Source organism: Geosmithia morbida (assembly GCF_012550715.1).
Source record: "Geosmithia morbida isolate 1262 chromosome Unknown scaffold_1, whole genome shotgun sequence".
NCBI lineage: Eukaryota > Fungi > Ascomycota > Sordariomycetes > Hypocreales > Bionectriaceae > Geosmithia > Geosmithia morbida.
Genome location: NW_023336188.1, coordinates 1,601,062 through 1,618,491, shown reverse-complemented (window position 1 = coordinate 1,618,491; position 17,430 = coordinate 1,601,062). Strand labels below are relative to the sequence as shown.

The 17,430-nt window shown below is 53.2% G+C and overlaps 5 protein-coding genes across 5 annotated transcripts; 2 read left to right on the top strand and 3 right to left on the bottom strand.

Moving 5' to 3' along the window:
- Positions 1-715: 715 nt before the first annotated feature.
- Positions 716-3,882, bottom strand: GMORB2_1242 (ZnF C2H2; the record flags this gene model as incomplete). The annotated part of the gene is made up of 3 exons (XM_035463224.1): positions 716-3,071; positions 3,177-3,562; positions 3,799-3,882. The coding sequence occupies 3 exons, from the start codon at positions 3,880-3,882 to the stop codon at positions 716-718; spliced, it is 2,826 nt and encodes a 941-aa protein (XP_035324648.1).
- Positions 3,883-7,356: 3,474 nt separating this feature from the next.
- Positions 7,357-9,456, top strand: GMORB2_1241 (Patatin-like phospholipase; the record flags this gene model as incomplete). The annotated part of the gene is made up of 3 exons (XM_035463223.1): positions 7,357-7,426; positions 7,515-8,082; positions 8,202-9,456. 3 exons carry the CDS (start codon positions 7,357-7,359, stop codon positions 9,454-9,456), a joined length of 1,893 nt encoding a protein of 630 aa, XP_035324647.1.
- A 1,036-nt stretch (positions 9,457-10,492) lies between these two features.
- On the top strand, positions 10,493-13,153 carry GMORB2_1240 (beta-galactosidase; the record flags this gene model as incomplete). Its single annotated transcript, XM_035463222.1, has 1 exon — positions 10,493-13,153. One exon carries the CDS (start codon positions 10,493-10,495, stop codon positions 13,151-13,153), a length of 2,661 nt encoding a protein of 886 aa, XP_035324646.1.
- Positions 13,154-13,481: 328 nt separating this feature from the next.
- On the bottom strand, positions 13,482-14,650 carry GMORB2_1239 (uncharacterized protein; the record flags this gene model as incomplete). The annotated part of the gene is made up of 4 exons (XM_035463221.1): positions 13,482-13,547; positions 13,622-14,291; positions 14,374-14,530; positions 14,593-14,650. The coding sequence occupies 4 exons, from the start codon at positions 14,648-14,650 to the stop codon at positions 13,482-13,484; spliced, it is 951 nt and encodes a 316-aa protein (XP_035324645.1).
- Positions 14,651-15,210: 560 nt separating this feature from the next.
- Positions 15,211-16,278, bottom strand: GMORB2_1238 (Pimeloyl-ACP methyl ester carboxylesterase; the record flags this gene model as incomplete). The annotated part of the gene is made up of 2 exons (XM_035463220.1): positions 15,211-15,279; positions 15,367-16,278. The coding sequence occupies 2 exons, from the start codon at positions 16,276-16,278 to the stop codon at positions 15,211-15,213; spliced, it is 981 nt and encodes a 326-aa protein (XP_035324644.1).
- Positions 16,279-17,430: the final 1,152 nt, after the last annotated feature.

The window sequence follows — 17,430 nt, the reverse complement described above, 5'->3', positions numbered from 1 at the left end:
TTTTTAGAACTGTCTGACCTATCCTTGACTTGGCTTGTGGCTGACTGCGACTATGACTGTAAATTGTATACTGCATGGTGTCTCGTGTGCTCTTGGGCCTTGTTTTGTGTATTGAATCCTGAATATTACCCTTTCCTTGTGTTTATTGGATCCTGTAGCTTATATGTACCCTGTTCCGTGCAATGTATTCTTGCGTCTTGCATTCTTGCGTCTTGCATTCTTGCGTATTGCGTCATGCGTCCTGTGGTCTTTTCCTACGTTTGTGTGTAACATGCTGCTCTTGTGTATTGTGTTCTTGTATGGATATGTTGTGTGTTCGAGTAATCCTGAGGAACCAGAATGAGGATTATTCACGTTACTTGTAATGACACACAGAAAAGAATGTTAATCGAAATGGTGTGAAATCAAACTGGACTCGCTATCGCTTCATTGTTCTAGAGGTGAGAACAGTATCCTAAAAAAAGGAATATATAAAAAGGGTACAGAAGAAAAAAAAAGACCATTAACTGAAAGCAGTCAAAAAAGGTATTGCCGGGAGGCAAGTATTTTACCGTCACTTTTCTTCTCCCCACTTCTTCTCTTCTGTTATAGAGGGGTCATATAGGCGTCAATCATGTCGTAATCGTTGTTTGCATCGTAAGTAAGGAACAAAGGAAATGAGGAAAAGAAGATAGAAGAAAGAAAAACGACGAGGGAGAAAGTATCCAAAAAAAATTTACTTGTCAATTTCCATCTCAGTCGTCACAGGCGCCGCTTCCTGTGCCGTTGTCTGGGACGGCTCAGTAAACGACGGTGGATTCGACGCCTCTGACTCCTTGGACTCGACAACCGAATTGCTGGCTGTATCTTGACTGCCACTGCTAGACTCATTGGCGACGGCGGCACTAGCGGCTTTGGCAGCATCAACAGCGCTCAGATAATTGGCAGGGGTAGTAGGTTTAAAGGAATTGGGAGAAGCTGTCACATCATTGCCAGTGCTGGCAGGTTTGGGCGAAGTAGCGGTGGCTGCAGGGGCGGCGGCGGCGGCGGCGGCGGCGGCGATGGTGGCAGCGTTCAAGTTATGAAGCTGAGTGGTACTGTTATTACCACTCCCGCTACCGTAATTCAGACGATGGCCACCGTCGGGTCTGGGCTCAATAATGGTCTCTTCTTGGGCCCAGTCGACGAGGTACTGGTCAACGGTGAGGTTGGCTGCCTCACCCTTCTCCATGTGCCGGCCGACGTGCTCGGTCCACTCGTCCCAGGCGCTGGGACCGTCAAAGACGTGGAGGCATTCGGGCTTGGGGCAGGCGCACCTTTGCGGGGGTTTGCGTCGGGTCACCAGGCAGGACTCCTGCATCAGTCTGACCTTGTACTCCCACTCCTCCTGGACCTTGGCATCCTTGGAACCAGGCCGCTTGATCTCTAGTGGGGCATGCATGCGTCGGAGGTGCTGCGTGAACAGATCCTTTCGGTTGAATTCATTCCCCTTGCCTTCGATCGTTGCCTGTGGACACTCGGAGCAGCGGTAGTATTGCAGACACAGGTGTTGTGAGGTAATGTGCCGTTTCCACTCATTCTTGGAGCCAAATGTGCTTCCGCATCCGGCAAATGAAAATGCACAGGGAAATGGACGGGTATGAGCGGCAGCGATGTGCTTGCGCAGGGAAGAAGAGTCCCTAAAGGGCGCGTGGGTACAGTGATTACAGCGCGTCTCATGCTTTGGTAGCGCATGTCGAGGGACCTTAACGCGACTGGGAGACGTTGCTGACAGGGACGACGTCGTGGGTTCGTCTATGGCCATTTCGTGGCCTGCACGCGGCGATGACGTGTCCGGATTAAGCATTCCGTTGGGCAGACTCGTTCGAGGGCGTCCGATGGTGGAGGGGGGTTGGCCTTCGTCACTTTGATGTCTTACATGGCTCAGTGCTTTGAGCTGCTCAGCGGCCTCGCGCATCTCGGCTGACCCCTCATGCTCGTCCTTAGCTTTAGCAGGCCGGGGACCAGGACTGGCAGGCAAGAAATGAGGCCGGATGGAGGGGCTATCATGTACCAGAGGACCAGAGCCTGGACCTGGACCTTCTCGTGAACCGGGAGCCAGTTGGGTAACGTCGCGCTGGTCTAGTTCATGACTGCTTTGTTGAATTTGTGTAACTGAAGCGGTAGCGGTAACAGCAACAGCAGCAGCGGCGGCCGCCGCCGCCGCCTCCCTTGCTTCAAGAAGAGCGCGCCCTTCTTCCGCCTGCTGAGCTGATGGCTTGGGGCCGGTAGGACCGGTGAGGCCTTGGTAGAGGTGAAGCATGTTGTGAGAATTTATGTAGCCGAGAAAGCAGCAGACCTTGTCATGCTGGACGACGTTCCAGATAGAGTGAGGCATCGAGATAAGAAGCATGGTTGGCGGGCCTATGAAGATGCCTTCTACAGAGATCTTGGAGCCCAAGGAAGGCGTGTTTTGCAGCCAGTGATGGAAGTACGACATGTCCGCGCTCGCATCGCCCACGAATGTGGTACAGACCAGTATGCGTGTTTCGCCAAACTTGATATCGGCTAGTGCGCCTGGCTCGAAGTATCTTTCTTCAGGAGTAGCAGGGCTGACATGATGAGCTGGGTCCCCCCCATTGCAAGGCGATGGCAGCTCCAGTGGCCTAGGCAGTGTCGGGGAGAGAGCCAGGGTGTGTGCTTGTCCAGGTGTGACAGTTATGAGGATCGGTTCGGGGGGGGGGAGAGAGGGAGGTTTGGTGTCATTTCCATTGGGTCCCGAAGAAGGTGGTGAGGGTGGGGGTAGTTGGCGTAGCTGCTGTTGATGCAGAAAAAGCATCTCCTCGTAGAGGCGCTGAACACTAAAGGGACTGGAAGGTGCAAGCTTCTGCAGAGACTCGACTAGGTTGGAGGTGAAGTGCGGAGAGGCACCGGGTTGGACATCCGGGCCGGACGCGCATGCCGCAATGGCCTGCTTGACTCCATTGCTTCCAGAGGGGACGGGGTGCGGGACTGCGCATGTATCTAGAAGGATAAGCATGTCTGGCTGAGCGTCCTCAAATAGGCAGCGCACGCCGTCCCACTTCAACTTGGCCGACTCCTCGCCCTCGTTGCTGCAGGGAGAGGGAGTCAGAACAAGGCCCAGGTAGAGAGATGAGGAGGGGAATAACCTCGTAAGAAGAGGTTCGGACGAGGCGGGGCCCCAGAATAGGACTCACCTTGCCCAATACAGCTGGCCATCGATGCCAACAAAGCTACGGCCGGCATAATATAGTATGAGAAGATGGTCAGGAGCAGCATTTTCAAGAAACGAGGCAATCTTTGCGCCGAGCTTGACGCTGGGGTTGGGACAAGAAGGTATCTGCCATCGTTGAGTGCGGTAACGGTAGACTGTGTGTAGGAGCTTCTCGAGGGCGGTGAGGTCGGCATCTGGGGGTGCAGTGCTGCCATCCTCCCAAGTCAACATGAGCACGTCGACATGGCGGTAGTGGGGGGCCTCGGCCTGGCGCTGGATGAGCATGGCAGCATCCTGAAGGTGTCGGGCAAAGGACTCGAAGTCATGGCGTTCGGGATGTGATGTTTGGGGCACAGCGTAGCGTGACGTCTGTTAAAGACAAGAGGACAATAGGCCAATGGCATTAGTAAAGGGTCCAATGGGTTGTAGGGTGGTATTTTTTTGCAGCAAGAAAGTGTCTACCTGCATCAAGCAAGTATGTGCAGCAAGCAGCACATATCATACATATACAGCCCAACCTCTGGAGCTCGCGGGGCAGAGGAGGAGCCGGGGTTTGTAGCGTGTACGGTATTTGGGCTGTGGGGATAAACGAGGGCTCAACTTACCGTGTCCTGAGTGGTCTGGGATTTCGGATCAGCGGGAGAAACGACCTTTGGGGCCAGCTTCCGTCGCTTGGTGGACGGTTCCATGGACAAGCGAGCAAAGATACAAAAAGAAAAAGAGCGTCAAAGATGAGGCCCTGCTCTCAGGATGCGGGGCAATAGGTTCAGAATGGAGGGGGGGGGGGGGGGGGGGGGACGAGGCTGAACAGAATGGGCAAAAGATTCAATGAGTGAGATAAAGGAAGGGAAGGGAGGAGGGGCGATGAAGGATCGACTAGAGAGGGCTTGCCTGGCTGTTTGCAAAGGAAAAGGGAAGGAGAAAAAAGAGGGCAAAGAGAGGGATTTACGAGGCAGATGAAGGGCCAGCAAGAGAGGGCATAATTTGGGCGGCGGGCCCCAGGCATTTGGGTAAGGCTGTCGATATGGTGGGCGATTGGGAGACTTTTGGGACTTGGGGAGTGAGCAGTGAGCAGCAATACATTAATACTATTCCATCCCGCCATAAGAGCAGCGACATTACTTGGTTAATATCTCTTCTCTATTTAAATATTTAAACATTTACAGCAGTTATGGACCTTTAAAGAGTATTTGCCATAAGATGGTATCTACCTAGTAGTACCATTCATTGCCTTTATACTACTACATTTATTAACGAATCAGTCATTGCTAAGGAAAACTGTGAGAGCTTGTGGAAGAAAGCCGTGTGTGGCAGGAGCGAGCTCTATGCCTTCCATAGCTGGCAATCTGGGTAACCTTCCAATCGTTGCTCCCAAACGTGGCCGAGTGCCGACCGCTTCTGCCCGGATGCCCCCTCACTCTCCTGTATATCGGCATACAGGTATTACTCGTACGAGTCCAAGACCGAAGGCGGTATTTCACTATAGAGGTACCTGAAATCCGTAACGCCAGGTTGTATGGGCAAGCGGGGCCCAGCGAGGCTGTCGCCCACTATCGGACCCCGATTCGGTTGGATGTGGGGAGTGTGGGCCTCTGATTGGTTGGCTGCCATTGGAGCCATGGAAGCTACGGATGGAGGAGAGAGAGAACTGCTACGGTATGTGTGTTCTGTAGAGAGCGGCCTGGTGGTACTGGAGTACAGCCTATAAGCTGTAATAGGTCCGGCCGGTAAAGTCCCAGCCAGTTAAGTTCCAACCAGGTAGCTTCCAGTCTGTAGGTTATGCGCTGTAGTGGCTGCAGCCGGTGGAAGGTGAATATAAGAGAAGGCGCGCTGAACAAGCGCAAAAGCAAGAAAGCACACGGTGCAGGCGGAAGATGCAGGAGTGTTCCGCCCCTCCTTCGAGGAGGAAAATAGCAGGCAGAGAGAAGAGTCTGAGTGCTGTGTCAAAAGGGCAAGGAAAAAGAAAAAAGAAGGGTGTGTGTGCTGCGTGTGCCATCCATGGAACATGCTTTATTCGTTCGACGTTGGACGGCCACGTCAAACAATCAAGGAAGGACGAGGGGAAACGGTTTAAGCAAGTGCTCGACATTGGGCCTCGAGGCTGAGACTGCGTTTGACTTGGTTGGGCTGGAGAGGGCAGCAGAAGGCCAGAAAGGGGAGAAGAAGGGTAGACTCACCACAAGCCCTTGCCCTCTCACATGCTGGACACCATCTTGGGGAAAGAGTGTCACTATTCAACCACTACTATTATAACTACCACCACGAATACTACGATTCTACCCATAGTGTTCGCCAACAACGTCCAATGTCGACGATGTAAAGCGCCCAAGTAAGGCACGGTAAAGTTCGTGCACACAGCCTAACTAGCTAGTAATATTACTGGTTGAGTGGCTTAGAATGGACCAGAACTGTCTCTCAACGCCGTCCCATCCTCCCCAACCTTGCTCGTTCACAACCCTGACGGTGCACAATGGTTAAAAAAAAAAAAAAACCCCTTTTGAGATAAAAGAGGAAACAGGTGCAAAAAAATTACAGGTGGCATATACAAGTATCACCACACTCGCAGAAATATCGGAATTTGTGGGTGATACTCGTAGCTCTTTAACAACAAGAGTAGAATTCTATTAGCCTTATGTGTCTGACCGCCAGACGGACTGGGTTGGTGTCACATCATCGGCCCTTCGTGTTTCGGTCTCTTTCCATCCGTTTGGTCGGACCGGGGTGGCGTACGAAGAGAGGACAAGCAGGTGGCGGAAGCACATGCCCGACGCACAGGGGGAAAAGAATAAGTTTTGATAACCCTCGACTGGTTAATACTAGTGAGCACGGCGGCTGTGTACGCACATGCCAGCTTGTTGTGTGGCGCTTCTGTGTGGAGGTGTATGTCGATGACGCCACAGCTGGGACGATGAGAGAGGTCTGGGTGTAAACGGGCGGCGTTTTGTTTGGCATGGAATTCGTTTCCCCCGGACCCTGTAACTCCGGAATCGTTACGTAGTGACAGTGATGTCAACCTGTGTGCATGTATTAATAGAACCTGGGAAATGCGCAATAGCTGGGTAGTAAGAATGAGAATCTGATTTCACTCGCAAGAATGTTTATCGCCCGTTCACTTTGCTTATGACCCTGTAGGGCATGGGGCGAAAAGGTATTGGAAGTAAGTAGTATTAGTATCGAGCCCATAATGAGTAAGCCTTAACCCATGACTTATTATGACAACCATCTCTTGGCTGTCTCCTGGCTGCACAGCCTCGTTTCCTCGTTCACGACTCGGCGCCTTTGGTAAGATTGCGGCGTATTGCTCAGAGAAAAAAGATGTTGGTTTACTAGACTGCTAGAACTTTGCTGGTCCAACAATCATATTTGTCTATTCCGTCAACGCTTACTCGTAGAAATTAAAACAATATTATACAAGTCCCTCTCTTATAACCCCCGACTGCTTAAAAGTTGAAACCAGCAATTAAGCATTCTGACTAAGTGTGCTGCATTGCATTGCTGATCCAAATACCCGTATATTTCGTAGTACTTGACGTAATACGAAATAGCCAAGTGCTAGGTACTTGTAATACCAGCTAAGCCTTGCCCTCCTTGGCGGTTGAACTCTGCTAATAATATCTTCTTGGTAGCTTTAACTGTCAATCTACTCCACTGAATAATTTATATCATTTGCTAACACTTATTGTCTCTGGGCGGATTTCTGAAGCTACCAGTAACCGTGATAGCACCCGTATTCCCTTATCCTTCTCACCTTGTACCTGATACTTCCCCCCCCCCCCCAATTATTGACTGCCTCACAAGTCCTTTGGAGGCGGGGTGGTGGGGACCCTAGCGAACCTCTTTTTTTTTCTGTCCTGGCGACTTGTTTGGCGCGTGCGTGTGTCCTGCTGATGACCACGTTCCTCTCGCCTGCATCTTTACGACATTCGATGGAGCCTTCTAAATCGCATTTCTTCCCTCCTCCACATACCAACATCGCCATAATCTGGTAGTAGTACTACTCTCCTGCAAGGCACAATTCCCGACCTCCACTGCGACCGACCGTATATCATCGGATAACGGCCAACAAACACATCGAGCTTTTCCTCTGGACCTTGTATCTGTGGCTCAACGTCATCCCCGCCCTGCCCTACCATCCATCATTCCCTCCCGCGACCGCCGACATCATGGCCGATGCAAACGGCGTGAGGAGACGTGATACAACCAAGGGACCGCCGTTGCGTGTTCTCTCTCTCGGTAAGATCTTACTATTTCGTCCCTTCCCTACGAACCCCCCTCCCCAAACGATGGAAAGAGATATGGCTAACCCAGTCGCACACGACAGACGGAGGAGGCGTACGTGGCTACTCCATGCTCATCATCGTCCAAGAACTTATGCACCGCACCTTTGTCGAGATAGAAGGACGCGCCCCCCGCCGACACGAGATCCCTAAACCATGCGACCACTTCGACCTCATCGTCGGTACCGGCACCGGCGGTCTCATCGCCCTCATGCTCGGTCGCCTTCGCCTCGACCTTGAGACCTGCAAGGAGCTGTACGTGCGTATGACGCGCATGGTCTTCCAGACGGACAAGACCATTGCCGGCATCCCCTACCGCTCCACATTATTCAAGGCCAGCAAGCTCGAGGATGCAATCCGCTCTGCCGTCCGCGAACACACGGTCTACGACAAGGAGGGCAATGACTCGGCTGGGCCCCAAACGGTCAACCCCCTGAACGCCGCGTCCCGTTCCAGCGCCAGCACGCCACAGCGACACACCAGCAATGCCAGTACCGTGAGTTTCAGTGCCCGGAGCCCCGCTGCACAGATGGCGCCCACCGTGTGGCGAAACCCGAGATACGGGAACCCGGATGCCAGGCTGTACGACTCACGGGAGAACAGGACTAAGACGTAAGTACTTGATACCTCATTTCCTAGGTGGAGCGGGGAAGATTTCTCATTTCCAAATCCCAAAATCCTCCATCTCCAAACATGAACATAATCAAAGGCTGATCTGATATCTATACAAGCGTTGTTACCGCACAGTACAAGGGCTCCCCTCGGGGAGCACCGTCTGCCATGCTTCGGTCCTACGACTCGCGCCGAGAGCCCCCACCTGAGTTTGACTGCAAGATTTGGCAAGCTGGACGCGCCACGTGCGCCATAGGACTGGCCTTCAAACCCATCCAAATCGGCCAGTCCATCTTTCACGACGACGGTGCCGGAACATTCAACCCCGCCCCTGAGGCACTGGATGAGGCCGTTGTCAACGAGTGGCCCGGTCGCGAGATTGGATGCTTCGTCTCGGTCGGCACGGGCCGACGCCCCAAGAGCAGTGGACACAGCCAAGAGCAGTGGTACGAGGGATTCCTGGGCGAATTTGCCGACGCCCGTCGCCGCCTCATCTCCAAGATTGAGAACTGCGAGGCCATCCACGAGTACGTTCTCCGCGAGCATCTTGCTAAACGCAACGTCAATGTGGACAACTACTACCGCCTCAACGTCGAGGTCGGCGTCGGAGAGTTTGGCATGAACGAGTGGCACCGCCTAGGCGAGATTAGCACCGGAACGCGCCGTTACATGAGCAGGCCCGAGGAGCAGAAGATGGTCCAGGGAATAAGCACCAAGCTGGCTAAGATCCAAAAGGCAAAGGTCCGCTGGGAGCGCGCCATGTCGCTACCCGCCGGTTCCGGCGGCGGACGCGCCTCCCCGCCGTCCTTCTCGATAAACTCGCCCCTCGCCGTCGAGCTGCCGGGTGACGTACCGACAGGTTCACTACCGCTGCCCCCACGCAGCCCTCACAGCCACCATTCGTTCGAATCGGGAAGTGACGACATCCACATGGCTGCGTCTAACAGCTCTAGCAACCCGCGTCTTTCGCACGAGCTCCAGCACGACTCGGCCAACCCGCACTCACCGCCCGTCTCCTCCCACCGGCCTCCTCCCCCTCCCAAAGACCAGAGGCCCGTCTCTGCCGTCTCTGAAGCGGATAAGTTCGTCGTGACGGCTCTGACGCCCTCACAGTACTGGACCGCAGCTGGCTCCGACAAAATCGCCATCATGAGTCCAGACGAGCATCCGAAGCTACGACCGACACAGGCCCAGAGCCCCCCTCCCCCGCAGCGCATAGAACCGCCCCCTTTGCCCCCGAAGACGCCCATACCAGACCGCCACAATCAGCCAAAGGGGAGACGTCGTCTGCAGAGTTCGCCGCCTCCTTATCCCCTCGATGACGAGGCACCTCCGCCAGTAGACATGTCGCTCAAGCCTGATTACCGACGATGAACCAGCATTTCCTCCCATTTCCCGCTATTTCCTTTCTATCCTTTCTCTATTATGATTTTCCAAGCTATGTCATGAGATACCTCTATTCTCTTTATACCTATAGATATATGATGCTATAGCGATTGCCCAATGCCAAATGCAGACTTACACCCTCCACTTAGCAGCACTCTCGCGTATTGATACCCCGTGTGAACCCACCTCTAAGCTTAACTCATGCATAGCTAGTCACATTCGCCATCATCTTATCCCTGACTAGTGAATGCCATGTGACGGCAGAGAGCCATCCGTATACTTGCGTTGTTCTGTGTCCAGGTTAGACTAGATCAGTCTTTCGTGGATAAATGCTCCCCGGCCCCGCAACTCGGATATGCATTGCGGGGTTTCGGGGTTGGCTGTTGGTACGAGGAAAAGGAGAAGAACAGCCGAAAAACGGCGATTTACAACAATAACCGAGAGGAAGAACATGAACACAACTGTCAGATGTAAGAAAAAAACAAAGCTAATAGGTCAACAAGTAACCGGGAGAAATTGACGGGTTCAGATCCCTGTTATCCGGCACATGCCCGGACCCCGGGCAATAGATCAGTGTTGGGACATTCGTCATACGGAGAATTGCCTGAGATGGTGTTCGGCAGATGCAGGACACATCATCTCTCAGTTGGATTTCACCCTAAGGGTATTGCATATTGATATGTATCATGGGAGCAAGAGGCCCATATGTTTATATTCTCCACAAGCAGACAAGGAGGGAATGCGTTACCCCAGTTAGGCGCGCCAATCTAAGGAAAGTATCTAGGGAAGGAGACGATTGTGGAAAGTCTTAGCACCTTGTTGCCATCATATAATTGATTGGTTACGGAGAAATGGGCTGGACGTAGAGGATGATCATTGTCTATATCGGATACAGTATGACCATGCGTATAAATACGCGTGGACTCTGGGGTAAATCCGTCCAGGTTGGGAAGCAAGCAATTGAAGAGGCGAGAAGGCAGATATCCAAGAAATGATATCAATTAGACGATTGACGGCCCATGGGATGTTGTCCCTGGCCCTGTTCCTGGCAAGGGCCGTTGACGCCCTTGCCATTGACACACCCTCTCTATCCGCTGCTGTTCGCCAACGAACAAGCCTCAACTCAGGTTGGCGCTTCTTCAGAACCGAGAACAACACCGACAACATTGTCTATCAAAACCGTGCATACCTCGAGAACCGCCTAAATGTGGAAATTCTCAAGCCGTGGATCCTTCCCTCGGGAAACGACTTTATCAAGGACGCCGCAGACCGGCACCAACGGCCTAGCAAGGAACCCGCCACCAAGCTGCCCTACATCAATACCGACTTCGACGACGGTGACTGGGAAGATGTCACTCTCCCACATGACTGGGCCATCAAAGGTCCCTACGACCAGAGCGTCGACGGCGGAATGGGCCATCTTCCCAGCCACGGGGTGGGCTGGTACCGTCGCACTTTTGAACTGACGGCTCAGGATGTGCAGGATAGGCAGATCTACCTCGAAGTCGGGGGCGCCATGTCGTACGCCATGGTGTGGGTCAACGGGAAGATTGTCGGTGGGTGGCCCTACGGGTACAACTCGTTCCAGCTGGACCTGACCGACTACGTTGACGAGGGAAAGGACAACCAGCTGGCCATCCGGGTCGATAACCCTAGGGAATCATCACGGTGGTACCCCGGTGGGGGTATCTATCGCGACATCTGGCTGAACAAGGTGTCCAGGACACACGTGGGCCAGTGGGGCACGTTCATCACGACGAAGAAGGTTTCCAACCAGTCGGCCATCCTCGACCTCTCTGTTGAAGTGCAGAACAATCTCGACGTCAAGACAAAGGTCAACGTCTCCACGTCAGTCTACTACCTCGATGGATCGCGCATTAGGGACAAGGTAGCCGAGTTCCCCAGCCGGTGGATCGAAGTCGGCGCGGGCAAAAAGGATTCTCTCATAGTCTCCGCCAAAGTCGCTAGCCCAAAACTCTGGGGCCCGCCTCCTGCACAGAAGCCGAACCTCTACGTCGCAGTCACTAAACTATACAGCGCAAAGGGTGAGGAGCTGGACAGCTACGAAACCGAGTTTGGCATCCGCACCGTCGACTTCACCGAGGACAATGGCCTTGTCGTTAACAGCGAGCGAGTCCAGATCCAGGGTGTCAACCAGCACCACGACCTCGGTGCCCTGGGCGCTGCCTTCAACGTAAGGGCTGCGGAACGTCAACTTGAGGTCCTCCGCAGCTTCGGTGTGAACGCAATCCGCATGTCGCACAACCCCCCTGCCACGGAGCTTCTCCAACTGACGGATCGCATGGGATTTCTTGTCATGGACGAGGTGTTTGACGTCTGGGCCGAGAAGAAGGTCGACTATGACTTCCATGTCATATTTGACGATTGGAGTGAGGCCGACCTGCGCTCCATGCTTCGCCGTGATCGTAACCACGCGTCCGTCATCGTGTGGAGCTTCGGCAACGAGATCCAGGAGCAAGATGATGGTGAGGATGGCGCCGCCATCGGTTACCGACTGCGCGACATTGTTCGGCAAGAGGACAAGACGCGCCCGACCACGTCGTCTATGAACTGGGCCCAGCCACATAACGTGGGCGCTCCCTTCATCGACACCGTTGACGTCATCAGCCTCAACTATCAGGGTGGAGGTATCCGATATGGGCCCAACTACCAGGGCCTGAAGGGCACTCGCACCCCGCCCATGTACCTGGAGTTCCATGAGTCGTACCCGGAAAAGTCCATCCTGTCCACTGAGTCCACGGCGACCGTGAGCTCCCGTGGCATCTACCTGTTCCCCGTGGTAGACGACTGGGGCGCCCCCGTCAACGACTCGTCCGGCGGGGACGAGACGCTGGCTCAGGTGAGCGCGTACGAGCTTTACACGGCTGATTTCAGCGTTTCGGCTGAAAGGGTGTTTGAGTCACTGGACCGCAACCCCTATGCCGCTGGCGAGTTCGTCTGGACCGGCTGGGACTACCTGGGTGAGCCTACGCCGTACGACGAGTCGCGCTCCTCATACTTTGGCATCGTTGACCTCGCCGGCTTCAGGAAGGACAGATATTACCTGTACCAGGCGCGATGGAGACCGGACCACCCCATGGCGCACATCCTGCCTCACTGGAACTGGCCAGACCGAAAGGGAAAGGTGACACCCGTGCATGTCTTTACGTCTGGTGACTCGGCCGAGTTGTTTCTCAATGGAAAGTCGCTGGGGAAGAAGCAGAGGGGCCAGTATGAGTATAGGCTCCGCTGGGATGAGGTCGAGTACACCCCCGGCAAGCTGCACGTCATCGCATACAAGAATGGGAAGAAGTGGGCTGAGGACAGCGTCCAGACGACGGGGAAAGCGGAGAGCCTGCGTCTGACGGCTGACAGGGACGAGATCAAGGCTGACGGGTATGATCTGAGCTTCGTCACCGTTGAGGTGGTGGACGGCGAGGGGAATGTGGTGCCCGAGGCAGCTGATACTCTTAACTTCTCGATCGAGGGCGACGCAGCTGAGATTGCGGCTACGGACAATGGGGATCAGCATGACTTTGTACCATTCCAGTCAACTGAGCGCAAGGCTTTTAGCGGATCGGCACTGGTTATTGTGAGGTCCAAGGCGGGTGAGAAGGGTGAGGTGAAGATTACCGCGAAGGCTGATGGTTTGGAAAGTGCAGTGGTGACGGTGAAGACGGAATGAGAGGTTGGCCTTTGGTGTGATGTGCACTTGTAGTATAACTGCACGTTTTTCATGGATGCGTCGGAAGTTATAGACCAGGGAGCCCCTAACCCTGACCTAAACCCGAATTGGCATATGCGGCTTCACAGATCCCAATCAACAACAAAGATGGCGAAGTTTGCACATGGGCTTTTTGTAGAGATGAGGTGAGTGAGGGGAGGAGACGATTTTTTTCTTTCTTACGACTTATTGAATGATGCAAGACTAGCAGATTATCTCCAACAATCTCTAATACTTGCTATTCCAATATGCAGGCTTCAACATTTAAAATCCATCGCGTCCACTCTCATTACAGAAGATCAATCAGGTCATTTGCGATGTCAGAAATGTTGCTCCCCCATTTTTCAGGTGTGCACTACAATGGTCTTGTTAGTATCATACACAGACAGAGCGTACAGGGCCAGTTGTCCATTTTCGAATAGCACCAACCTGGAGGAAAAGGACGCCGTCCTCGATGGCACATTCGCCAGAGCCGCCCTTGATGGAGTCGACGACGCGGAAAGCTATCTCGCCCTTGGAAATGGCCTCGTTGAAGCCCTCCTGAAGCATCTCGTCCTTGTCAAACCCCTTCGACTTCAGACTACCGGCCAGGCTGGCAAGGTATTCGGCGGTGAGGTTTCCGAGGTTCTCGTCAAAGTTGTCCACGGCCATGGACACCCCAGAGTCCCTAGCAGTCTTCAGCTTCTGGTACGTCTCGTCAAAGTTGACTGTGATCTTGATGTCGGGGTTCTTGACAATGTCGGAAATGCTGCTCCGGAGGTCCTCGACCTTGCTGTTGAAACCATTCTCGACGCTTATCTTGGCTTTGTGGGTGAGAACGGACCCCGAGTCCTCAGGAAGAGGAGTTGCGTCCAGAGCATTGGAGAGCTTGTCGTCGTTGAAGCAGTCGCCGATGTTGACGCCGAGCTTCTCGGGATTGAAAAGCATGCGGAGCCTGCCGGCGCTGTCGACGTCGACACCGTTGTACAGGAACTTCTCGGCCTCATCCGGCGCCATTGTCAGGGTCCTTGCGTGGCATATGGTGTTTAGGTCCTGCATGCCGGCGTCGCCATTGTGTTCCCTGAAGCGCTTGAGCTCGTATATGGCTCCGTCAACGTAGCTGCAACAGTCTTGTCAGATCGATGCCATTGTCGGAGATGAGTGTAGCATTATTGGACTTGAAGAGAGACGAGTAGGCTTACCCTGCGAGAGCGGCACCCAGCGCATTGTGGACGTAGCTGTCTTCTGGAGCATATGGATAGATGGCGTTGGGGCTGATGTCAATCGTCCAGGCTTCTCCGCAGACTTCGGATAACTGCTTCTCTAGACCCTCCTTCTTGGACTCGAAAGAGTCACGCACTACCCTGACGCGTCAGCATAACTATTAGCACACAACGTCAATCGGAAGGGTTTGGGCTTACCATCTCTGCGCGCGGAGAGGGGCAGCTTCTCGGCCGGAGGGAGAATCGTGAAAGGCATCTTTGAAGATCGAAGGAGTCTTGTATGCTGTACTATGTGAGGAAATGAATGAGAGGAAAGTGACTATCGCGTTTGTTCTGTTGTCTAGAGATGAGGTGCTGGATGTACATATATATACCTCTACGAAGCCTGACGGGTCCCATCATACGAATGCCCTCTAGTCGTGAGTAGAGCCCACAGCTGTCGTTCCCAACAGGCGGATTCCGCCCCGTGAGCCTCGTCTAGTCTTGAGGCGGAACTGACGATAATATGCTCTTGCTTGGAAGGGCGCCGATTTCAGGAACTATTCCGCATGGACCCCTGACTAGCACCGGGTTTCGAGAGCGGGGGCTCCGTCTGATTGGTTTGGCGTCGCGAATGGCTTCATTCGGCGGGTAATCAAAAATGAACTATTGACGGTTGGACCCTGCATCTAGTCATCTCGAGGCAGAATCAGTAGGGATTGCTGCCTTATTCATACCGGTTGATGACCCGGTCCTGGTGGACTGTTCGTCTGAACAATGAGCTAGGTGTGCGTAGCCCTTGAGCCACATCGTCATTCCGTGTACGTCTGCCTGCATTCACGGATGCTCCTTAACAGGCAGACCCTGTATATTCATACAGAGGACTGTTATGCCGGGAATCTGGCGCTAGGTCTGATTTTGAAGTTTTATTAATGAACGGGTGATCCTCTGTAGCTAGGAGGTTGGAGATAAATGCTCCACAACCCACCGTACTCCGTCAACAACGAGACTCGGTTGTGTTAGCTGGATAAAGTGTCCGCTCTTTGTGGCAAAGACAAGCTTGCTGGTGGTGGAGAGCTTGAGAAATTCCTTCTGGAGAACCTCGCTCTTCCCATCGACTGTTCTGATGAACTCTCTCACATAGCTCCTCTCCGCCTCGGTTCCATTTCCCTTCTCAACGCCTGCCTTGTACAATCCACTCCAATCGCGGCTTCGGGTGCTCCCGATTATATAAACCGGGCTGTCTCCGAGCAGTGGCTGTCTCTCACTGAGACCTTTCTTTCGTAGCGTCTCAAAGCTATTTTTGTACTCTCTTTGCTCCTTCTCGGCAGCCAGCAAGAACTTTTCCGTCCTTTCTGCGGCCCTGAATGCATCCCATTCGTCCTCTGTCAACTTGTGCTCCGCCTCAATACCCCGTGCAGAATAGGAGTTGACGCCAGCGGCGACAGCCCAGAGGATAGGATCGTTGATATCAATGGACTGTGGCATTGTCTCATGGTTGGCGTCAACGAGGACCAAACCAGCTATCTGACCAGTTCCCTTGAGAGCCATGAACTCGTGTATGAGGATACCGGCCCACGAGTGACCCACAAAGATCAGCGGATTCGGAATGGGGGACTTTTCGACCAACAGAGAGAGCTCCACAGCCGCGTTCTCGGCTGTTGGGACGAGAGGGGAGCAATCGGAGTTGCGGTAGCCAGAACGGTCATAGGTGTAGCTTCTCATCGAAGGAGGGAGAAGTCGCACCACGGCTTGCCAGTTAAGAGCATCGCTACACACGCCAGATATAAATAATACGACCGGATCTTTGGAATTACCCGGGTCGGGGCCGTAAGTGTAGAAGGCTATAGAGTGAGTGCCGATGCTGACAAGGCGGCCGTTAGAAGGGAGGGCAGGCGAGGTCATTGCGACTGGCTTCCTTTCTCTTTCTTTTGGAAGGTCCTGATTGGCGTGATGATTTTATCTATAGAGGTGTTGGATAGGACCTCTCAGAGACCGAATGGCAATAAGAAGTGTTTTGAAGAATGAGGAGAGTGGTAGAGCGATGGAGGTGGAAAGGCGGAGAGTTTGCAAGACAAGTCATATGAGACCTGAGCATACAGTACATGCGGGACTTCATGCCTGCTTACTATTTGAATGACTTTTGTGGAATGCGATGGAATGCGCTTGTAATACACAGAGGGCTTTATCCAAGCCGTGCTTACATGTGATGTGACTGTTGCCAAGTAGGTTGAATACCAATACATACGCCCTCTCATCACGCGGCATAAGCGCTGGTAATTTCTCATATAGTCCGCAGTCGATACCATGTGCCACTATTTCCAATACGTGCAAGTTCAATATATGCAAAGTATCGAATTCATCGAGGGGTCACTGATGTTATACATTTACGACGCAAGTACATTGGAGAATTTCCTTTTCAGGGAAACTTTCTCAAGAAAGGAGCTCCTCTTTGAATGACTGTATTAATTAATGTCTGGGGAAAAGAAACTGACTTCTAAGAGCGGTCCATGAGCACTCCTCATATTACCGGAACGGTATTATATTCAGCTGATCACGTAGTACTACTCTCGGGCTGTGTGGGATGCGAGCCAGCAACCACATTTGTCAATTTACTGCCGAGAGTGTACCCTCTCTACTAGGCTTTTGTGTTACTCGTTAGGAGGCCCTGTGCTCCTGACCTTCTCCCTGATCCGAAACTCCTATTCAGCATGCGGGTCATGTACGACCCTTGAATGTGCACTGGTTCGGCATATTCGGATGCTAGCCCGATTCTTGGGGCAACCCACATCCTACATCTCCATCTCCTCATCCTTGACATGACGCATCTACTGTCAATATCGGAAGGGGAGAGGCTTGATTAAGCGTTGTGTTGAGAAGAGACCAAGACATGGGAAGCAAAAGTCCATGACGAACGTTGCCAAGATGGCCCCGCCGCCGCAAAGAAGAGCTTCTGTACTGAGGAAAGCACTGTGCTAATGAGAAATGGGCTATCTTACGCGGGATATCACACGGGGTATGGCGGGAGCCAAAGGGTGTTGGGTGAACTGGGGGGGG